The 24,722-nt window shown below is 37.3% G+C and overlaps 2 protein-coding genes across 2 annotated transcripts in view; one reads left to right on the forward strand and one right to left on the reverse strand.

The window, feature by feature from the left end:
* The window catches only part of LOC123864697 (E3 SUMO-protein ligase RanBP2-like), a 35,499-nt gene extending 20,575 nt beyond the window's left edge, over positions 1-14,924 (reverse strand). The window contains exons 1-12 of the mRNA XM_045905314.1: positions 14,704-14,924; positions 14,393-14,618; positions 7,468-12,911; positions 7,067-7,206; positions 5,522-6,963; positions 4,900-5,102; positions 3,981-4,121; positions 3,343-3,537; positions 2,607-2,942; positions 2,146-2,337; positions 1,038-1,160; positions 688-728 (exon numbers count right to left, since the gene is read on the reverse strand). Of these exons, the coding sequence (XP_045761270.1) occupies positions 688-728; positions 1,038-1,160; positions 2,146-2,337; positions 2,607-2,942; positions 3,343-3,537; positions 3,981-4,121; positions 4,900-5,102; positions 5,522-6,963; positions 7,067-7,206; positions 7,468-12,911; positions 14,393-14,618; positions 14,704-14,772 (8,552 nt within the window). The 5' untranslated portion in view covers positions 14,773-14,924. The remainder of the gene's footprint in view (positions 1-687; positions 729-1,037; positions 1,161-2,145; positions 2,338-2,606; positions 2,943-3,342; positions 3,538-3,980; positions 4,122-4,899; positions 5,103-5,521; positions 6,964-7,066; positions 7,207-7,467; positions 12,912-14,392; positions 14,619-14,703) is intronic.
* Positions 14,925-16,322: 1,398 nt separating this feature from the next.
* LOC123864698 lies at positions 16,323-20,000 on the forward strand. The gene is made up of 2 exons (XM_045905315.1): positions 16,323-18,950; positions 19,323-20,000. The coding sequence occupies exons 1-2, from the start codon at positions 16,323-16,325 to the stop codon at positions 19,998-20,000; spliced, it is 3,306 nt and encodes a 1,101-aa protein (XP_045761271.1).
* Positions 20,001-24,722: the final 4,722 nt, after the last annotated feature.

The raw sequence follows: 24,722 nt of genomic DNA on the forward strand, positions 1-24,722 counted from the left end.
CGGACTGAGCATTATGAATGGGATAGCAATCATTCATACATTTTATTATTATTTTTAGCAGAATTAACCACAATGTATTTTTAATTGTTTTCACTTGATCGCGTTCAAACTGACGATGTGGATTATTAAATTTGTTTTAATGAGTGTTATTTTATCAATTCCAAGCCTTAAGCGTAAGTTTTCCAGTAGGAGTAGACACAGAAGCTGACTTAAGGTGAAACGCAGCTGAGCGGAAACAAGCAGGCCAATCAGATTATTGACAGATGACGTGACAAAGTTGTTACGTCATCTGTCAATAATCTAATCCGATAAAAAAATATCCGAAATGTTAAAAATCCGATAGGTCAAATAAACACATTGCTCCGCTCAGCTTTAGTTCATAGGCACCCTCCGTCTTCTGTGGCTGTGTTTACTTGAAAACTATCACTCAAGGAAAGACAACACAATACAGAGAAAAGCCGCTGGCAGAAATCAATAACCTTTGATGAGGGACACTGATGAAGTTTTGTAACTATTTGGTCTTGCTGGTACAAAGGATTAGGTACTTGGTGATATTAAACATCATTTCTATTAGGAAGATTCTAAGTCTACAAGACCAGTACATGATACCAAACATTATTATTACATACTAAACATGAGAAACAAGTCTGTCAACTAAAATATTACGTTAATCATAAATAAGTCTACGATTCTGGATCTGTCGACGCGTAGGTTGCAGCTTTGCTGGTCTGAAACGACGAAAAGAAACTTAGAATTTGTCCGGTTAAGTATTAATTTATTCTACAAAAAAAGCTTAAGTTTTCCAGTCGCTTTTGGTTGGATATGCAGCGTGCGTAGAGTTAATATAGCGTACAATCCGTTTGTGCGCATCAACCAACCTGCACACTAGTACTCACGTCGAGTCACGACCTCTACGTTTGTACACAGCGTGTATTACGTGTTCATACGCACCAAGGAAATCCTACCTTAAATCCAGACGGACGAAGCTGAGAAGTAATAATACTATAATAATAACTATCACGAAATTCTTAGCTTACCTCACAGCTATCATAGAACTCCAAGGCTGTATCAGTGTCAGGGAAAGTGATGGTCACCGCCTTGTCTACGGACACGTTGCTGGTGTAGTCCGCCCCCGCCCAAGAACACGTTTCGCCAGACAGCTGTTGAAATAAAACAAATAATTTAAGTAATAAAAAAAGCGGTCAAGTGCGAGTCGGACTCGCTGACGAAGGGTTCCGTACCATCAAACAAGATATATAATACCTAACACTTTTATGTAGAACACTGCGCTATCTAATATGTGATTTGGTAAATTAAATTTTTTGTGACATTTTTTAATTTTTTTGTGTGATATTCCACAAATTCATGGTTTTTGGATTTTTTCTTTACTTGTACTATACCTATTTGCCAAATTTCATGATTCTTTTGAAACGTTTTGCGTCTTCATTCCTCATACGCATGGCTAAGGTTTGGAATACTCTTCCGCGATCTGTGTTTCCTACCAATTACAATCCGGGTATCTTTAAAACAAGAGTGAATAGGCACCTTCTAGGTAAACGCGTCCCATCTTAGACCACATCATCACTTTCCATCAGGTGTGATTGTGGTCAAGCGCTTACCTATAGTGAATAAAAAAATAAAAAAAAATTCTAGGTCAACAGGAAGTACCCTATAGGTTTTCTTGACAGATGCAACAAACGGACAGACAAACAGGCAGACAGACAGACAACAAAGTGATCCTATAGGAGTTCCTTTTTCCTTTTGAGGAACGGAACCCTAAAAAACCGGTCAAGTGGGAGTTGGACACGATAGCTTCCGTACCATCGTAAAAGTAATAACACTTTTTTTGTGATGTAACCACAAATTCCGGGTTTTCGGAATTTTTCCTTTACTTGTGCTATAAGACATTGCTACCTACCAAATTTCATGTTTCCAGGTCACCATTATAGGGAAGTACCATTATAGGATTTGATTGCCTTGAGTGAAAGGTCTTGTAAGACACGATAGACAGAGCACAAAGTGATCCTATAAGATAAGGGTTCCTATTTTTACCCGATTACGGCAAAGCCATAAGGAAGGGTTATGATTTTAGCAGTCTATGCATTTCTCTGGAGATACGGGACCCTGAAAACAAAAAGAACGCACCTGGAACTCAGTGTCAGTGTGTATGAGCATGTCGGCGAGTATCTCGCCGGTGTTGAAGTCGGTGACAAGGATCTTGGGCGAGCAGGTGTCGTGGTCGAAGCACACTTGCACGTGAGTCTGCTCGTACGTGAGGTGCGTGGCGCCCTGCCGCACCACCGCCTTGCACGGGTAGAACGCGGACGATTCTTCCTCCTGTTACAATACAGTGTACATTTACAATCATCATCATCACCATTCAAGACTTGGGATTTGATGATGTAAATAAGCGAACAACCCGAGTATTGGACTGATTTAGTATTGAGGTAATACTAGATACATGTATGTACGGTCTAGAAATCTATTCAAAGTATGCTCCTGAAAAAAGTAATATTATGTGAATGATACAAGAGCAATTACTTATACATGACATAATTTCACTCATTCGCATCGTGACATCGATATTATGTATATAAAACACTTACCCCTTCATAGTAGTCTTCATAATCTTCTGGGTTTTCATAATCATGCTCGTAATCCTCATCATCATAATTCCCATGATCTTCCTCGGGCTCCTCGAAGTGAACTTGCTTCGCGTCTCCTGCTTCATCCGGCACATCGCCATTTTCTTGCTTTCCCTCAGAGGATGTTCCTGCGTCTAGTTTCGGTGCTTCAGTAGTTTGTGTGGACGGGGCCCTATAATCCACGCGCGCACTATCCCCCAAATGCTTTGGTAGGCGCAAAGGAGTGACACTCTCAATTTTTTTCTCTTGTCCTTCTTTCTCTTTTCTTATCGCCTCTGCAGCTGATGCTTGCAATTTCTGCATAAATTATTTATTACTATAAGTAATTCGTACAGCAAAATTTTTGACTAGTACCTATTTGTTCTATGGAATATACTAACCAAAACTTCCATACTAAAGTATATTTTTTGTTCTTTTTAGTATCCAGTTTGGGAACAATTTTTTTACTTTTTTATTATTGTTTCTAGGGTTACAATCAATACATTATAACAAGCTTATAAAACCAGCAGGATATTATTTTTGTCTGGAGGGAGGGTATTTCAAAAACCAATACAGTAAGGGTAAAAAAAACCATAGATTCTCCAAATTCAACTGTCAAATTCCCCTACGTGCCTTGTATAATATATCACTGGCAAACAACCTGTGCCCATTTGACACACTAAAAACCAACATCTGGGAATTGAACTGGAGTACATACCCTAACACACTCCACGACCTTGTCGTGGAAAGCTGTAGCTATTTCGGGCGTCTTGAACCTCACAGCCAAGGTCTCCTGCTCGCCCTCGCCTTCGGCGTAGTTGTGGCCCGCCCAAGTCCAAGCACGGACTGAATTTTTCAGCGGTAACATATTTATGTCCATAAACAAGAGCATGTTCAACACCGCTTTATGAACCTAAAAAATATATATTTTTAAATACATATATCAGAAATAGCTGCGCGTAAGGCACTTCTCTCTCTCTCAACATCAGCAAAGCTAGTGAGCCCGACGGTATTCCCGCGGTTGTGCTCAATATGTGTGCTCCTGAGTTAATACCGGCACCCGTTTCGGCAGTCTTACCTACTTCTGTAACACTGTCCCATCTTCGTGGAAAACTGCGCTAGTTCACCCTACTCTGAAGAAAGACCGCACCTCAAATTACAGGTACTTTACTACTGTCCAAAATAATGGAGCAAATTATTTATTAACATCCCTGCTGAGGTGAAAAGCATCAAGCTGTTGATCCCTTCGTGTGCGGAACCCTTTGTGTGCGAGTCTGACACGCACTTGACCGATTTTTAGCTCCCTTTTGTTCGCCACCAGCTTCTCAATTGTAGTAATAATATTGTGTGGATTACCTGTTCTCTCCGGAGAAGAAATCGGTAGCTGTTGCGCTCCGGATGATACAATATTTTCATTTCCCCGACTCCACGCTCTTTCCAGTCGCGGGACTTTTCATCGAAACGGAACAACTTGCAGCGTTCACCGAACAGTTTTTGCTGCAAATTAATTCAATTTTTACAACAAGTATTTCATAACGAGTCTATCCAACTGAAGCTTAGAATTAAAAATGTTCGATTGTACTTTGTAACTATACTTCATTTATACTTTAACGCGACTCTTTACTCCAATATGGGTTTATTAAATCAGTTTAAAAAACAAAGCTACAAGTATTTATCTGAGATAATCATAATACAGAAGCTACGTTTAGGTGTCATTCGGCAGCCTAATGATACTTAATTATCGCACACATTAAATGTGATGTTACATATATAAACCTTCGTGAAACATTTCAAATTATAGTGAAAACCACATTGAGATCTACTAAGTTATAAAAGTGAAAAAGCTGTTAACTATGTTTTGACATAACTGTCCTAAAATATAATAATTATGACATTATAACAAATCCAGTCCAGTATGGCGGAGATGACAAACAAATACGACGAGAAAATAAATAAACCTGAAATGAATGGAATGGATAAAGTTGGGTACAGGCCCTAATTGTCACCAAACTACTCATTCAATTTTGATAAATGAGGTATCGTTAGCTTTGGCTAAAATGTTTTATCATAAGCTATTATGACGTCATCATAAATTCAATGTAACGGGTTGATGGATATTGACGAACAAAAATACGATACGAAAACAATTACCATGAGAAAAATGGATCGAGTTTGATGCTATCAAATTCAAAAATATATAATTTAAATATGAATCAAAAATGTAAACTAGAAGTCAGGTTTTACTTTTTGAACTTAATCTTGTTTAAATGATTACCTCATCTTCTTCGCCAGTAGTGACGGTGATCTTGTCAGGCATGGGCACAATGGGGTCATAGTGCGGATCATACTCCTCCTCGACACCCACGGTGGAGTCATCCGCCGCACCACTGTCGTTCTTCAATTTATTGCCAGACTCTTTGGCAGATCCAGTGGTGAACAGTTGTTGCCCGGCACCCTCCCATTTGAAATCTGGCCTCTCTATAAAAATGTAATGTTTTACTAAGGTAATTTAACACGCGTGCCAATTATTATAGTTTGCCCTGAACTAAGACTTAGTAGTGTCCTATAGGTTTGTGTCTACTGGCATACGAAAACTTTCTGTTGATAGTTGATGGATATAAAATATTTGTTGTCCATGGAATATAAAAAATCATTTTATACCTAACTTACATTTCTTATAAAGCCATTTTTGAGATAGACCCTGAGATGCATTACAGACAGCAACTTTATTAATTCAGGAGTTATATGACTGACAGACCAACAAACAGAAAGACACATGGAAATAATATGCTAACACAGAGATGTTCAGTCAATTAAAGAAAATACGTAATATAAGTGTATGTTATATTCATTATAAATATAAGTAAGTATACAGAATATATTTAATTTGTACTTACTCTGTGTACTAAATCCAGGACCACTTGATGATAAATTTTCAAATGTCAGAGAATTATCAATTTTGAATAAGGTGTCTTTTGGTCCAGGGTCAGAACGTACCAATTCAACAGATTTATTTATTTCACTGTCTTTACTTAATGCATTATCAGATTTTTCACTAGTCGCTTCAGTTGTTGCAATAGGTTTCTCTTGAATAGTTTTTACATTGTTTTGATTTAGTTGTACTTTACTGGCTGAATCTGAAGCTTTTTTCTCATCAGTAGTTGCTGCGCCAAAGACGGTTTTGGGTTTATCCTGATTTTGTTCAGTTACATTTCCAAAAGAAAATTTTCCAGTTTCGAATAATGGAGGTTTTGCTTGCATATTTTTCAGAGCTGCAGGACCAAACAATCCTTCTTGAGAGTTATTACTGAAAAAGTTCACTTGTGAAAAATTTGTATCCGAGAATAAAGAAGTTGTTTGAGAGTCTTCCTTGTTACTTGGAGGGTTGAAACTAAAGATTGATTTGTTAGTTGATAGTCCTGTGCTGTCAAACTTATTTTCGCCAAAGACGGTTTTATTTTGATCAGTTGAGTGAGATGTTGTTTCAGCTCTGAATCCAGATTTGGTTACTGTAGTATTATCCAACGCGGACTGTAGCGTACTTAATTTGGGAGGAGCCAAAATTGAAGTTTTAGTAGCAGTTGCTTGGTTTTGTAGTACTCCGCCACTTACAAATGAAAGTGGTTGTGAGACAACTGGTTTTGGACTATCTGTTAAAGTATTTTCTTTATCTGTTAAATCATTGTCAGCAAAACTAAATGTAGATGTTGCTAATGAAGAAACCTGTGTAATATTGGATTTTAAATCAGTCAGTGGGGTGCGGTACATCGTAGTGTTCGTAGACCGTTCAAAATTACTAGGTGTACCATAAACTGAACCAGTTGGGCTCTGGAATATTAATGCTGAATTTTTGATAGGGGTAGCGGTAGTAGAATCCACTGGCAATGTAATGTTTGAACTTTGTAGTTCTTTCACAGATCCAACTTTGTTCTTGTCATCATCATCGCAACCTCGGCAACCTGGACAAGGATCTTTATTTTTATATGTATAGAAATGTTCTGGTAACATAAGTTCTTTAGCTTTTTGCTTTTCTTCACTTGATGCTTTTATTTCAGTTATAAAAACAACTTCTTCAGAGTCTGTGTTTTTGCTATGGAGATCGGTACTTTCGGAAGAATCTTTTTTGCCTGATAGTGCTTTATCAATAGCATCTTTAAATTGCATTGCTATTTCTTTATTTTTGAATCTAAGACAAAAGTGTTGAAGAACTACCTCCCCTTCACTAAAATCATTGGCATAGAAAAGCCATGTTTTATCATCCTTTAGTTTATACGTAATTTCAGGAACTAAAGCATGGTTAAGACATATTTTATGGATTTGTTCGCGTCGCATTAGGACTCTGAAAACACAAAACATTGAAAATGAACAAGATATTTAAAACAGCAGTGACTGACTGTAAATTACTTACCTAGAATAAATACAATTAATATAATTCAACTTACCTTAAATTGCCGGTTTCCTTATGTTTGAGGATTTTCACATTGCCTATGCCACGTTCTTTCCACTCTTTACTGAATATATACAACTTTGCCCTGTGACTGTACAGCTCTTCTTCATGCTCTTCTCCGGTTACAACTTCAATCTACAATGTTTCAATGTCATTCGTAAAACCAGCAACTCTTACCACAGAAAATTTAAGTAACACATGCAAACACTGTCAAAACGTCAATTTAGTCATGTGAAAACTTCGTGAGGAAACCTGCGTGCTTGAGAGTTCTCCATAATGTTCTCAAAGGTGTCTGAAGTCTACCAATCCGCACTTAGCCAGCGGGATGAAGTATGGACATAATATCAAAATTTCAGTGTAACATAATATAACATAGGCTTAAAAAGTATGTATTACCTTGTCTGGCATTGGGATAACTGGGCTAAAATAAATGTGATGGCCTTCATCTTCAGATACATATTCATTGTCATCACTATCAAATCCCTTATTTTCTTTTGGTGACTTGACAGGACTTTTCCCTTTAGTTGGAGTTTTAGGTTTGAATGAAAATTCAAATGTTCCACTCTTTCCGAAAGATGCAATATTTGTGTTCGGTGTTTGTAATAAGGCTGGCTTTACAGGTGTTGTAGTTAATGTTTCATTTTCCTTTACACTATAATTAATGGGACTACTAGCGTTTTCAGCAGTTACCGAACCAGCACTGAATATACTGGATGTATTCAAAGATTTGGTTGTCATGCCAAAGTTGATCGTTTCGGTTTTCGGAATACCAAAGTTGAATTTGGAAACATTATTTACACCAAATATAGAAGACTCTGGGGCCTTTAGGACAACTGGATTGGTACTAGTTATATTTTGATTTTGTGTAATGGTTGATGGGATTCCGAAATTGAATTTGGGTACATCATTGAATTTGACCTCAGTTTTTTTGACAGTTCCATCTTTGGGACTATTACATGCGCCACATTGATCAAGTTCTGCTTCATTGCGAATCAAACATTGTTTACATTCCCAAGACCCTGGTTTAGGTTTGAATTTATCACCCCATCCAGAATCTTTCGTAGATTTTTCTTTGCCACTGTTCTTGTTTTGTGGGTTTGGAGTTTCGCAACAAGCACATTTCTCAAATGATTCTAAATTGTTTGTGTAACAAGTTTCACAAAACCAAGATCCTGGCTTAGGTTTAAACTTATCGCCAAATCCTATTTGATTATTTTGTTTAGCAGCATTCTGTTCTTCTTTTGCGGCTTTAGCGCCATCGCCAATTTTAGCTTGAGCTGCTTTAACTGCTTCGATGAAGTCATCACATATTTGCGCAGTTTTAAAACGAAGGCAAAATGTTTCTGAAACTAATTCACCTTCCGAAAAATCTTTCGCACACCATGTAACTGCTTTATCCATATTAGGCATTTTTTGGAATGTCATTTCTTTAGTTATTGAATGATTGCAACATACTTTCATAATTTGTTCTCTCCTCATCAAAAGTCGCAATTTGTGACTGTTATCTTTATGTACAAGTAATTTCATATTACCAAGACCCCTTTCTTTCCACTCTTTGTCCCCGGCATCAAACCGCAACAGCTTAGCTCTATGTTCAAACAGTATTATTTCATCTTCTTCACCAGTTTTTTGCTCAATAAGAGCTGGTAATGGTATAACGGGTTTAAAATCTACTGTCGGTTCAAACTCTTCCACTACATCAGACGTATTTATTTTTGTTGTATCTTCATTAATTGGTGTTGTGATAATTTCCTTATTTGTACTTGAAGCAAGACTTAAATTATTACCAAATGTGAATGTATTTCCAGGATTGAAGGTGAGGCCACTGAAAACGTTTATTTTATTTTTTGGAGTTTCTACATTCTTTGTTTCACTATCGGGGGTTTCTACAGTAGGTTTGAATGTGGGTGTACTGCTGAAAGTGAATCCTCCCACTACTGTTTTTCCAGACTGAGAGTTAGCTGCAGTATCTTTAACAGAAAAGATGTTCTTGGTGACACTTATTTCAGACACTGGTTTTGAAACATTATTAAGACTCTTATCTTCATTTTCAACAATATTAGCTGACTCTTTGCGGGCCTTTTCAAATGTTTCATAAAATTCTTTCCCTAAGTCAACCGTTTTAAACCTTACACAAAATTTTTCTAGGATAACGGATTCTTCAGCATAGTCATGAGCAACCCAACAATAAGCCTTAGTCTCATTTTTCATAGGTTTGATTTCCATGCTATGTGATATTATATGATTTGCACAAATTTTGTGCACTTGTTCTCTTCTCATAAGTACTCTAACTTTGCCAGTTAATTTGTGCTTCAGCAATTTCATTTCCCCAATGCCTCTCTCTTTCCATTGCTTATCAACAAATCTAAACAATTTCGCCCTGGAACTGAATATTACCGTTTCATCTTCTTCGCCGGTAGTGATTTTAACTTCTGCGGGCAATGGTATAATAGGCTTAAAATCTGGACAGGGATCATAATTTTCAATTGATGTATTACTTTTTTCTGATAAAGTTCTAGATTTATTCAAACTTGCGTTTGGTGAAAAGCCAGGGAATACACCATCAACAACACTTGTAGAATTCATAGAATCTTTGAAAGAATTGTTACCACTGGATATAGTCAATGTATTTTCTGCTTGAGATGATAAAAACTTTGTATTCCAATTTAAAATACTTGAAGTTGTTACAGTAGATTTGTTAGATAAAGGAAAACTAAAAACAGGAGGGGCTATTGTCTTACTTTCCGTTGAGGAAGGCATTGGTATTTGATAGTTATGTGGACTTCCTTTAATATGTTTTTGCGGTATTGTAACACTTAACACTGGTGCTGGTGTAGTAGTGCTTGTTGGTAACGGATCAGAAGAAGTTATCACTACATTCACTGGTAATGATTTCGGAATTTCTTTTGAATCAAGCAACACTTTAGATATAGATACTGCCGCTGGTGGTGCAACAGTTGAAGGTACAGTAGATACAGTAGGTATAATATTGTGTGTAGTTGGAACAGTAGGCATTGTTGGAACAGTCGGTAGCGTGGGGGGAACAAGATGCGCTTCATCTAGATACATTTGATCTGGTGTTGGATAAACTCCTGGATAGTTCATTTGCGTTCTTGTAGGATCAAATAGCTGCGGTGCGCCCGGCACCGCTGGTGGTTGTGCAAATTGAGAATATTGATTGTACAGATTATAGAAGTTTTGTCCGTATAATTGGTATGGGTTTGGTGGCATAGAGAAGGGTGGCATAAGACGTTGAGCAAACGGTGGCACAACTTGCGGAGCCGTAAAGGGAAGTTGAGCACCAAAACCAGTATTATCGCTGGTTCGGTACTCATCTTCCAGATTGTATAGATCATTTTCATCTACAGCAGGTTTCTTCAGTTTATTAACTTCTTTTTTTAACTCTGCAACTTCTTTCTTTAAATCTGCTACATCTCTGGAGTCTTTCCTGCATTCATCCCTTTGTTTATTGATTTGATCAACTGACATTTTAAGCAGTTTAAATTGATCTGTTGTGTTTTCAATATAAGAATTGATTGTACTAATTATATGGTTACCTAATTTTCGATTCTCTTCAAACCAGTTCCTAGTTTGATCCATAAAGTCATTGATTGTTGTTTCAGTTTTTTGGAAGTTTTTTATTTGTCTTTCTATCCTTTCTAAGCATAATTGATCTACTTGAGCGTTTTCGAGAGTTGGTGAATCCATTGCAGTACGGTACGCTGTATCGACGAAGTTGCGTCTTGTTTGTTTAGGTGTAGAACTTATTTTGCGATGATTTGATTTAGATCGCACTGACCCAATTTCAGTAACAGACTCATATTCGTCTGATGATTCTACATCGTTCGTAACGTTCGCTGACAAGTCAATATTAGTTTTATTGAGACGTGATTCCAAATCTTCTATTAATGATTGTAGATTAGTATATAGAGACTTGCTTCTGGGCTCTTCTAAATCTTTCATTTTATCTAAAGCTTTGTAAGCAAACTGCTTAGCTTTATTTAACAAACTTGCATACTTGTTATCAATATTTTTTGTCGAAGTGTTCTCCTCCAAAGCAATTTTTTTATATGTTTCACTCAGATAGTAATAAGCTTGGGGTGATTTCACATTAGCCAAAAGATTAATAACCTTTTCATATTCTCCTTCATTAAGATGTGAAAGAGCTATTTCAAGTTTGCTCTCTTCTAATAGAAGATTAATTTCTTTTGCACTCAGCTGTGTGTTTGTATATTCAAACATTCTCTTTTCAGGTAATTTTAAAACATTTTTTGATTTTAATTTTTCAAGGAGGGGTATAGCTGACGAATAATAAAGTTGAGCTCTAATTTCGAGGTTTGCTTTTTCTTCTGAAGTATTTGCTTTTTTAGCCTTTTCAATAAAAATTCGTCCTAAAATGCATAATAACTCAGGATCTAATCCATGATTATCAATACATCGCAAAACTTCAATACCGCGACTTAGTATGGAACGGATATCAGTATACTCCACACCGAGTTCATCATGACTGAACTTATATGCACAGTCCCACCATTTAGTTTGAGGCAGGGAACACAAAAGGTCTGTTATGTTAGCTGGAAGGAGATCTGCCATTTCTGTGGAAACATAATTGGTCTTATTATCCCTCAGTTTTTGTGTTGTTAATGTTGCACTGAAGAGAAAAGCTAAAATATCCATTTTGTTAAGTGTTTCAGGGCCACAGCTGGTAACAGATGTTGGAGTTAGCATATCAAATAATGTGCATCTAAACTCTGCATAATTTTTATAATTTAGTAGGATCCACACAAAATGGTGAAGAGAATTAGGATATTCTCTTTGTGCGTCATCATCATAAGCCTGTACTTCAGCTTTTCTTGGTAGTCTTAATGAAGGAGCAACAAATTGATATGATGCTAAATAGGAGGATTTCTTTTTTGTAAGTTGCTCTGGTGCGGGAAATACTTTTTCATACAATTTATCCTTCCAATGTATTCCTGAGCAAAATTGTGAAATTTGATCTAGAAGTACTTGACTTTTATCCTGCATATTAGAAAGCAAAAAATGACCAGATTGAGAACATCTGAATGACCCCTCCAGATACCAACGACGCACAGCATTCTGTTGTTTCTCAGGTGCATGAGCTAACCAGTTAGCTTTAGGATCAAGCGGAATGGTTTGCCAAGCATTAAGCATCAATGGGGCTGAACATTCCTTAGCCTCTCTCCAATTCAGTTGTCCTTTTTTTGCCTTTTTAAGCAAATAGGTTGCTGTGTGGAACGCCAACTGTCCTCTGTGATGTTGTAGCAGACTATTGTGAAATTCTCGAAATCCTAGAGATGGCCCAGTTTTAGCCACACTCGCGATAGATTGGTCATAATCATGAAGGAGTTCACTTGACTCAACCAAGCTTTTAGAACAAGAATTTGGTGTTTCAGTTAGACTTAAAATACAAATCCTCTCTTTTACTGTTAATAAAAGCAACTGGTATAACCAATCACTCATTGTTAAAGGATTGTATTTTAGTATCTCAGATAGACTTTCATACCATGCATGATTGTTGGAAAAAAACTTTTTATCAAACTCAATACTGCAACTATGTTCATATGCTTCCTTGATGTTATTAGTACGAAGCAAATGTTTTATAAGACGGGCATGTAGTCCAGCATCTTTTGGTCTTATTTCCAATTCAGATTTTAATAACTTCAGCAGAGCTTCTGGATCTGGATTAGCAACAGCCAGGAGTTTTTCTCGTAAGTTAAATGTCACTGGATGCTTGGGAAACATGGCTTCAGCTTTTTCACACCAGTATTTTGCCCGACCAGAGTCTATGGTGACCTCATCATCTGCTAGTAATTCACAAACTGGAACAAAAAGAAAATAACTCACAAACTTTATTAGTTAATATTATGAAGAGGTAAAGTTTGTAAGTTTGGAAGTATGCGGTAATCTGCAAAACTACTCATCTGATTTCAAAATATCTTTCACTTATAGGCTAAATCATACATACATATCGTAGACGAAGTTGCGGGCGTAAGCTATTTATGTTAAACTAACATAAATTGTAAACATTGTGTATGTATATGTTTTGAAATACTTACCGTTGCCAAATGTGAAATAGTTTTATTCTGTTATATTTACAAAATTTGCTAAAAGCTTTTGCATAATAAAATAAAATTGAAAATGTAAATATGACCATTTGCAAGTCTGGAATTTAGCATTAAGAAATTAAGCATTTGACATCTCAGCATTGTTTTAACTTTACAATAACTTTTGTAACCACAGCTCAGGTACAGTACCACCACTCTTATGATTCGCATTGGCAGAATATGTTTGTGCAGAAAAGCTCAACCTAACCCCAACTAAAACCCAAATGAAATATATCCTTGTTGCTTGACATTAAGATTTTATAAACAGGAACAATAGAGACTGGTGCTATCTTGGTCATAATTCGCATGTGCAAAACATGGTGTGTAGGCAACAACCATACTGGACGGACGCACACTATGATTGGCTGAGTTGTTATTTTTGCACCATTTAAAAATAGGATTCTGCATAGGTACACTGGCTTAACTCATAAAAGTGGTAGTACTCTACTTAATTAACTTATTTATTGTCTTAGGCTAGCCTAGATAAACAAAACAGGTCAAGTGCGAGTCAGGCTCGCACACGAAGGGTTCCCTACCATCCTACAAAATATTTTAACATTTTTAGTGCAATATTGCAAGTTAATGACAACAGCGCCATCTATATGTAATTTAGTAGATTAATTTTTTTGTGAACACATTTTTAATTGATGTAACTACAAATTCACGTTCATATGACATCCATATTATATGTACAGACGGAAACGTTTAAATGCTTAAAGCAGCCCAGAAAGAAGAAGAAGAACATCCATGTTTCATACAACAAGCTGGTTGGTGCAATTTCAGCCAATAGTGAGAGGCCAATCAAGGTGATTGCAAATATCACACTGTAGCTGTTAAACTAAAACAGTGGCCCTCCAGATATTTTTTTTTTAATTGGTGTGTTTAATGCAGTTAACTGTCTTAAAACTTCATTGCCAAAAATTTCCAGGTGGAAAACTTAACTTCTGTTAATGAAGATTCCTTGCTTTTAGGTGTAGTATTTATAGGTCCAGTAGTCAGTTGGGACAGTAGATAAAAGCAGAAAAGAGTAGGTGCCTGATCCTGATATCTCATCAGAAACATTGACTGTTTAAACAAGTCATACCCATTCTTAGCTACTAATAAAAGGAATCATGCAAAATCGTTCTTTTCCAGGCCTTATAAAATACTAACAAAATGCCAAACCTATACCTATATTAGTATGCTATAACACTTACCATCCAGAATAGTACTTGTTTGTGTAGGATCAATATCAAGGGAAATTTTGTACTGCTCAATTGCTTTTTCCTTCTGCCCTAGCTTTTGAAATGTCTGTCCGAGTAGTTTGTGAGCGGCTGCGTTATTCGATTTTTGGCTGAGATACTGTTCCACGTATTTCTGACAGCTTCCATAATCCCCCACCTCGAAATAAAGCCGCGCAATGGAATATGCTCTAGTCTTGAACTGCAACAAATGTACAATAGAACAGTGCAATTTAAAAAAATATTTATTGTAAAACAAAATCTATTCGATAAAAAATCTATCTTACATCTTTCGGTGACAATTTCAACATCAAACTCTCCACGTGTTTATCGACGTCCTTCTTGTTTCTATACATTTTAACAAATGGTCATTAAATACAAAGTACTGAATCTATAGTAGAACACAATTATACAAAACTACGTGATTTACAAAGCATTTAAACTCTAAAATCGTCCTCGTCATTATATTAGCTCAAACGCGAAGTACAATTTTTGATTTTGACTTTCATTCCTGAGTTGCCTGTAGCAAGACTTAATTTCCCCTCTCAGTTTAACGCACTCTGTTTTTTATTTTTTATTTACTCCATGGAAGTGTTGAGTTTGCATAGGGGTTGTACCGGCACAACTTATATATACTTATAACAATAATCAAATAACAAATGGTAATCGTTGCTTTATTGCTTTTTAATTTTTTAGGTACAATGGTTTTTAAAAGAATTGCAATTGCAAAATTGGTATATTTGATTAATATACCTATACGTGTTTTATATGTGTGACTCATACCATATAATATTATTGATTCACCTAGCTCTGAATACATCTTCAATAGTGTTGAAAATGGAGTTTTATTTTTATACAGTGTTAAATTTATGAAAGTACTTAATAAACTAGTTAAAAAATATTTTTTGTTTACAAAGGAATCGAAAAAATGGTGACAAACAATTTCAAAGTAAAGTTTTTAACTTTTTGATCGAGAGTTCACTATGAATCTAGCTCGTTTCAAATTAATTTTTCATACAAAATACCTCTGTTTTGGGGAAAACATTTTAATACTGGCAATATATATATTTATATAATTCTAACGCTTTTAACGATATTTTTAATGTAATGTTGGCTAACCTTAACTCTACGTGTCTATGTATATTTCAAAGAGTAAACGGAACGTTAGGTTCGAAATGGCAGTGCCACATGCTTGCGTATGCTATAAGTTATATAAGCCTAATTTGTCGTATTAGTTTACAAATTGCGAAAAACCAAATAAAATGTGAATTTCGCGGGCAGACCCGTCGCTTGCCCCAAGGCTTCGATTGATAGGTACCTAATTGAAGATTAAACCATGTACCTATTCATTATTACTAGGTACCTGTGCTCAGAGACATGCTATTAGGTAGCACATCTCTGCCTGTGCTACGTACCATATTACTACATTGTACATCCACAGAGTACAATGTACTCTGTACCAATCCATAAGTAATCCTATAGATTTTTTTTTACTTTGTCTGTGTTGGTGTTGGCTGGCGGGCGTGCTCTGCCTTTTTGGAGTGTTTTCTTTTTTGTTAAAACTGACTGGAAAGCGCTTTAGGGGGGTGCCGTGCGTATGTCGGCGAGCACTGACACAGACGGGGTCCATAACTACTTGTTACAAATAACTACAAACTTGACATTGGCTAATCTTTGTAAGAAAAAAAAATAGTTTTTTTTTACAATTCTGGGTTTCTAGCTTTTTTGAACCTAATCTTTGATCGGATCAAACATTTATATTTTTGAGGTGATGCGACCTCCGCGCTGTACCTCCATAGACAACTGTCATCTAACTACTGTCAAATGAGTCAACGTTTCAGTTAAATAAAACCAATATTTTTTCTTGGTTTCTCGTTTTATTATGCCACAATTTATTTAACTGAGAATGACTGACGAAAAACTAGGCAAGCCTTCGCTGTTAAGATATCTGCGACCCGATAAGTTTGACATCGAGCCTGATGTCGCGGACTCCGATACAAAATGGCTACATTGGAAATCGACATTCGAAAGCTTCTTAGCAGAAGAGATTACCGAAGATGTACCGGACTCCCTTAAGCGTAAGATCCTAGTTAACCACTTATCGGCATCGATTTATAAGCATATCAAAACATGCTCCACTTATAAAGATTCGATGAAAGTTCTAGAAGACATCTATGTCAAACCGAAAAATACTATTCTAGCTCGACACATTCTCTTCAATCGCAAGCAACGAGCCGACGAAACGATCTCTGACTATGTTAGAGCTCTCCGACTTTCTGCGAAAGATTGTAAATTCGAAGACGTCACAGCCCAAGAGCATGAAGACCAAGCAGTTCGTAGTGCTCTCATATCCGGCTTACTATCACGAAGGATTCGCGAGCGGTTACTAGAAAACTCTAAACTCACTCTCTCAGAAGCACTTAATCAAGCCGTAGCTCTGGAAACGGCAGAGAAGGATGCAGTTACTATTGGTATTAGCTCTTCGCAACTTACCGCCATATCGCAAGGTATTTCACGGGTAAAGGAATCCGAAAATCTAGTGGCGGCTCTATCGTCACGAACTTTTCAAGCCGCCCCGAACACGCCACCTCCGGCTAAACCCTGCTTCTTTTGCGGCGGGAGTCTTCATCCAAGGTTCAGATGTCCAGCCAACAAAGCCACTTGCAAAAAGTGCTCAAAGAAAGGACACTTCGCAAGCGTCTGTAGATCGGGCAATTTTAACTTGAACTCCACGACAGTTGAAGATCCTACAACCCCTAACAACGACCAATTCTACAGTGGAGCTATTTCTGCTGCCTCTCCTTCGAGCCTTAGGAGTGCAACAATTCCAATCATGGTCAACGAATACAAGGCTGATGCTCTCGTCGATACAGGAAGTTCGGTCAGCTTTATTAATGGTAAAGTTGCTCGCATAATGAAACTACGCAAAAAACCCTGCCAGCAGACAGTCAATCTCGCTTCTCTCAATCAAGTTTCCTTTGTTGAAGGTGTTTGCTTTGCTACTATTACGATGAATAAGCATACTTATAAACAAACACCTCTTCTAGTTGTCGACAACCTCTGTGCCGACGTCATCATCGGCCATGACTTGCTCAAACATCACTCGAGCATTCATTTCAATCTTGGTGGGCCTGGCGAACCTTTAGAGATATGCAACGTGTTACAAGCTTCGGTGCCACCAGCCTCCGTATTTACAAATCTGTCGCCAAACATTCGACCGATCGTCGTGAGAAGCCGGCGCTACAGCAAGGAAGATGAGGACTTCATAAAGGAAGAAGTGTCTAAATTACTTGAAGACGGGGTCGTTGAAACAAGCATTTCCCCCTGGAGAGCTCAAGTCCTCGTAGCGGGAGGAGGAGTTTATCGAAAACGACTTGTCATTGATTACTCCATGACAATAAACAAATTCACCGAACTGGATGCCTTCCCCTTGCCAAGCATAGAATCAGTCGTGAGCAACGTATCAAGATTTAAAGTGTTCAGTCAAATCGACTTAAAGAGCGCATATCATCAAGTACCCATCTTAGAAAATGAAAAGATATATACAGCTTTCGAAGCTTGCGGCAAATTGTACCAGTTTACACGCATTCCATTTGGCGTGACTAATGGCGTTGCAGCTTTTCAACGAACTCTGGACTTCATCATAACAGAAGAGAAATTAGAAGGAACGTTTGCCTACTTAGATGATGTAACCGTCTGCGGCAAAGATCAAAGGGATCATGACCACAATCTAAAACGCTTTTTGGACGCCGCTAATAAATTTCATTTAACTCTAAACGAACAGAAGAGTGTTTTCAATAAGACTAAAATCAACTTGCTTGGATATACTGTTGAAAATAACACAATCAGTCCTGACCCGGAAAGACTAAAACCTCTTCTAGAGCTTCCCGCTCCAACTAAAACTAGTGAACTAAAACGAGTCCTAGGGATGCTTGCTCATTACGCTAAATGGATCGCGCGTTTCTCCGAAAAAATAAAGCCACTTACATGCGTGACTACTTTCCCGTTGCCACCTGATGCGCTCAAGTGCTTTGAAGAACTCAAGCAAGATATTAAGGCAGCCGCTCTAGTAGCCATTAACGACAATGAAATGTTTACAGTCGAAACAGACGCTTCGGAATTCGCGCTAGGGGCTACGCTGACGCAACATGGAAGACCAGTTGCTTTTTTCTCTCGGACATTGAATAACTCGGAATGCAAACAATCCTCAATCAAAAAAGAGGCTTGTGCGATAGTAGAGAGCCTAAAGAAATGGAGACACTACCTGATTGGTAGACATTTTCTTCTTATAACAGACCAACAATCGGTAGCCTTCATGTTCAATCAAAATCATAACAGTAAAATAAAAAATGAGAAGATTCAACGTCGGCGATTAGAACTGTCTTGCTTCAAATACGATATAGTTTACAGATCAGGCACTGAAAACGCTGCTGCGGACGCTCTATCTCGCGTATGCGCCTACATGAATATAAACAAGTTGAAAGAACTACATAACGCACTCTGCCACCCGGGAGTAACTAGAATGTATCACTGGGTAAGATCTAAAAACTTGCCCTACTCAGCTAATGATGTCAAGGAGATGACCGCTTCGTGCCCTACCTGCGCCGAAATAAAACCGAGGTTTTTTAAGGTCAAGGGTCAATTGATAAAAGCTACGTCGCCATTTGAACGGATCAACATAGATTTTAAAGGACCACTGCCTTCTGAAACAGCCAACAAGTACATACTTACGATTATTGATGAGTACAGTCGGTTTCCTTTTGCTTACGCATGTAAGGATATGACCTCAGCCACCGTCATTACTTGCCTGAAAGATCTTTTTCTGACATTTGGCCAACCTCTCTACATTCATAGTGATAGAGGGTCGTCATTCATGTCCTAAGAGTTCAAATCATTTCTACGGCAGTCAAACATAGCCTCGTCCAGAACGACGCCCTATAACCCCCAGGGTAATGGCCAAGTGGAACGACTTAACGGAACGCTCTGGCGAACTATTCAACTCAGCCTTCGGTCAAAGGGATTATCGGTTGAAAATTGGGAAGTAGTACTGAAGGACGCATTGCATTGTGTCCGCTCTCTCCTATGTACGGCAACGAACGCTACTCCGCACGAAAAACTTTTCACATACCCTAGAAGATCCCCGAACGGAGATTCACTGCCATCTTGGCTCACGCCGGGACCGATCCTCGTTAAGAAGAACATCCGCTCTTCAAAAACGGACCCTCTTGTCGAGGAAGCCGAGCTTCTAGAGACCAATCCCTACTACTCTCTCATAAGACGGGATAATGGAGAAACCTCAACGGTATCAAACCGTCAATTGGCTCCTTTCCCCAGTTCTACTGATGATAGTAGAGATGATAACTTTGAAACGGCCTCCGAAGACGATAGCCTCACGTTTCCATCTGAAAACAACTCCACACCTCCACCTGAAAATATCGCTCCTTCGTCGTCGCCTCATGTAGAAGAGCCGTCAACGTCCTCGCCAGTTCTTAGGACTGGACTTCCCAGGAAATCTAATAGGGCGCGAAAATTACCCACCTACCTGGCGGACTTTGTGGTTGATGGGAGTGAGAGTGAAAACTGAACCGGGGGAGAATGAGGTGATGCGACCTCCGCGCTGTACCTCCATAGACAACTGTCATCTAACTACTGTCAAATGAGTCAACGTTTCAGTTAAATAAAACCAATATTTTTTCTTGGTTTCTCGTTTTATTATGCCACAATTTTAAATTTATATATAGTAAAAAGTAAAAACCTAGGTAAGGTATGTCTGTATTGAAATATCCATGTTTATACTTTTTCAACAGTTGGAATTTTATATCGATATATCGATATATATCGAAAAATTTAATACCTACGCAAATGTATTCACACCTAGATGTATAATATATAAGATTGCTATTCTATTCGCTCTTGGATGAAGGATTATATATACCTCTATGTATTCGCTATTTTCCTCCAAAGAGTATGTAATCACTATCCTCCGGATTCCTGGTCTGTGGACATACGTAATCAACATTTATTTATATATATATGTGGGAATAAACACGGATTTGAGGACGAAAACTCACTTTTTCACCAGTAATTCTTTATTTGTTATTACGACAAAAATACAATTCTTACATCTTAGAAATCTGACAATTGACAACTAACTCTTTTTGAGTTTGACAGTTCGAAACTTCATTATTCTAATGACAATGACACTTAGTAATACCAACACAAAAAAAAACTATTTAAGCTACTAATTTATCCCACACGGCCGTCCTGATCATTCATCTGCCCCAGATGAATCGTCTTCCGGCGAAATCCACGGCTTCATGAGATCAGCTGAGGTTGTTGTATTAATAGGGCCTTCGCTGTTACCAATCTTCTTCACGGCATAACGATCGTTTGGATTGCATTTTACAACTTCATAGGGTCCCAAGTATTTAGGATACAATTTACTCCCTTGTGAAAACTGTGTTTTTCTTATGGCTACTAAATCTCCAATATTATAGGTGATTGCTACTCTTCGGTTTTTATTATAATTTCTTATGTTCTCTTCTTGTACTTTCTGTATTGATTCTTTTGCTTTTCTTCTAAGCTCTTCTCTTTTTTCGTTAAAATTCTGTATATCTTCTTCTTCTATTAATTTCTGAAGTTCATCGTCTTTGTCCCGAATTTTTGTACCAAAAAGAAGTTCGAACGGTGTCATCTTTATGCTTCGTTGGTACGTTCCGTTTAAACATCGTTGAACTTTCGAAACACGTCGGTACCACTTGGTCGGGTCATCGGCACTTAGTTTGCTCAACATAGCGATGATGATCTGGTGGATTCGTTCAACTTGGCCATTTCCCCTTGGTTGTCCGGTGGTAATTGTATAGTGTGTTATATTTTCAGCTTTACAATATTCCTGGAAGTCGTTTGCAGTAAAAGCAGCATTTCTATCAGTAATTATTCTTTCAGGTGATCCAAAAGTTTGTTGTTGTAGTCTTAGTTTCTCTAATGTTTCTTCAGTCGTTAAAGTCTTAACAGGGTAAATCCATGTAAATTTCGTATAAGCATCCACGACAGTAAGGATGTATTTGTAATTTTTGTTAGTCGAAGTCATTGGTCCTAGATGGTCCACGTGATATGTCGATAATGGGACATTACCTTTGTCTATCGGGTGTAGGAAACCTTCTTTTTTACCTCTTTTATGTGATACGAGAATGCATTCAATACAATTACTAATGACTTTTCTTATTTTCTCAGTTAAATTTTCAATGAAATATTCTCTATTAATTAGTTCTTCAGTCTTTAAGATTCCAAAATGTCCTCTTTCGTGATTTTTCCTGATTATCTCATTCTGCATATTCTTAGGTACAACAATTAACTTACTTCCATCTTTCTTTTTGTATAGTATTTCGTTCTGTATAGTATAATCTTGGTAATTTTCTGTTTCTAGAATTTTCTTAATCAGTCTCAGATAGTCATCTTCATTCTGTGCTTTCTTTATACGAGCTGTTATTTCAGTAATCATCATACAGATAGGGTGTCTACTCAACGCATCGGCATGTCTCATTCGTGTTCCTGGTCTGTGTTCAATTTTGTAGTCGTATTCTTCTAGAAGCAGGGCCCAACGAGCAACTCTCGGAGGTAAGTCCTTCTTTTGTAGTGTCATAGTCAGAGCAGAGCAATCTGTTATTATCTTAAAATGTATCCCCAGCAGGTAGACTCGGAACTTCTTTATAGCAGCAACAATAGCTAAAATTTCTAAGTAATAGCTATGGTATTTTCTTTCAGCTGGAGTCGTTTTTTTACTCATATAGTGCACGGGGTGAAACTGATTGTCTTTAGGGCTTCTCTGTAGAAGAACAGCTCCATATCCATCAGCGCTTGCGTCGGTGTGTAATTCTGTTTCTAAATCTGGATGGAATATTCGGAGAACTGGTGAACTACACAATATTTGTTTCAATTCTATAAAAGCTTTCTCACATCTATCATCAAAATCGAATGTAGCATCTTTCTTTAGTAAATCCGTCATCGGTTTCGCAATCAGGGAATAGTTTCTTATAAACTTTCTGAAATACCCTGTCAGTCCAAGGAATGACTGAACAGTTTTTACGTTGTTTGGCTTCTTGAAATTTGCTACAGCCTTAATCTTTTCTTGAGACGGTCGTACTTCATTGTCACAAATAATGTAACCGAGATATTGAATTTCCTTCTTTAAAAAATGACATTTTTTCCAATTAAACTCTAGGCCGAATTCTTCGCTTCTTTTAAGTACTTTCTCTAGTTTACTTATTCCTTCTTCTTCTGTTATCGAGGGTATGATTAAATCATCGAGATACACCAGCAAAGTCCCATCAGTAATTAGATCGCTGAAGATATCGTTAATAAATCTTTGAAATACAGATGGCGCTGTACACAATCCGAAAGGCATTCTTTGAAATTCGTATTGACCTTGGGGTGTTACAAATGAGGTGTACTTCTGACTGTCTTTGTGTACTTTCACGTGTAAAAAGCCATTCTTTAGATCAAGGGACGTGAACATCTTTGCCTCCTTCAACTTGTCTATCTGGTCTTCTATTATAGGTAGGGGAAATCTTTCTTTAATTACTTTCTTATTTAATCGTCGATAGTCTATACACATTCTACGTGATCCATCTTTCTTATTAGCCAGAACTACAGGACAGGCGAAATCAGATTTGCTAGGTTTGATTATTTCTTTGTCTAGCCATTCTTTTACTTGTGTATTCACAGCATTCATCTCTAAGGGTGACAGACGTCTGGGATTCTGAAAAACGGGTTCTTCATCGGTAAGTATTATTTTCAATTCAACATTACTTTCTTTCTTCTTTTCATCAGGCTTGTAATCTTTACACATCTTACGAATCTTTTCTGCGTATTTAGAATCTTCTATATCATATGCTTGTTCATTGTCCTTTTCTTCCATTAGAAGTGTGAGATACATAATCTTTTCTAGATAGATACCTTCAGGCGTAAAACTGACTTCAAAATCTTTTAGGATAGGATTTCCAATTAGTATAGTTACAGGTATCTCGTTATCTTTTACAATATGAAATTTGATGTCTGTATAGTAATTATCAATTTGTACATTGGCTGTAAACATTCCTTCAGTATGAACTTCTTTTTCCGCTATTCCTGTAATACACGTTGATTCTGTTTTATAATCTGTAATTCCTTCTTTTATCTTTTCAAATTCTGATTTTGTTATGAGGTTAATATCACTTCCAGTGTCTATTAGAGTTACAAAGTCTTTTCCATTAATCTTTATCTTTTTGTAGGGTACTTTTTCTTCTTCATTTTTATTCTGAATGTTCAGCGTCTTCTTAGGTTTGTTTGTACATTCAGTTGATTTGTGACCAAATTCATTGCATTTAAAACACTTTATTCCTTTTGGGCAGGCGGGTGATTGATGATCCAGGTCACCACAATTGTAACATCTTTTTACATGAGTCGTCTTACGGGTTGAATGATGTCCAGATGTTTGGCCAGACTGTATCGATTTGTTCGGCAACTTCTTTTTGAAATCACTGTAGATTTCTAACTTCTTGCGAAAATCCTTTATGTCTGTAGCGCCATATAAAATGACTTTATTGGTCTCTAAATCACGGATACCATCAATGACATACTCAATCAGTGCAGCGTCTTCAACCTTGCCATGAAGTGCCAATTCTTTCATAGACAGGAAATACTGTTGGTAAGTTTCATCGTTCTTCATCTTACGTGATGCAAGTTTCTTGTGTATGATTGCACTATTAATCTTAGGGCCAAATTCTTCCTTAAGTGCCTTCTTTAGACTCGCATAGTCTTTTACTTTTCCTAACGAACGTAAAAATAGCTTAGCAGTTCCATCTAAAAGTCGCTTTGCGTATATCAGTTTCTCGACTTTGGTCCATTTCATAATATTAGCAGTGTCTTCGAATTCGTCAATAAAAGTCTCAATAGGATAAGTGTCATCTCCGGTAAATATGTTCATCGACTTCTCCAGGTCTTTAAATGAAATCTGTACGTCTAACTCTTGTTCTTCATCTTCAGGCTCCTTTTCGTCTTTGTTTGGTGACATCGTGGTTGTCAAACTAGTATTAGTCTTTAAATTCTTCATATTACGTCTTCTAGTCGTCGTGCAAAATGATGGCTTCTTTGGACTCATAGTCTTTAGTCTTCAAAATAAATCTTCATATCCAAATTCAAAAGCTACCATTTTCGTAGAATTTTTCTTAAGCTGGCAACATTTTTTACCATAAACAATCGGTAAGCAGTACAGACTCAATGTCAGAGCAATCCGATCTGCAGGCCTATTCTGTATCTTTGAAATTTT

Source organism: Maniola jurtina, chromosome 4, assembly GCF_905333055.1.
Source record: "Maniola jurtina chromosome 4, ilManJurt1.1, whole genome shotgun sequence".
Lineage (NCBI taxonomy): Eukaryota > Metazoa > Arthropoda > Insecta > Lepidoptera > Nymphalidae > Maniola > Maniola jurtina.

Coding starts and splice junctions, on each gene's coding strand:
- LOC123864698 (XM_045905315.1), top strand. CDS start 16,323: ATGACTGACGAAAAACTAGGCAAGCCTTCGCTGTTAAGATATCTGCGA. Junction 18,951..19,322: donor TAACTAGAATGTATCACTGG/GTAAGATCTAAA, acceptor TTTCTACGGCAG/TCAAACATAGCCTCGTCCAG.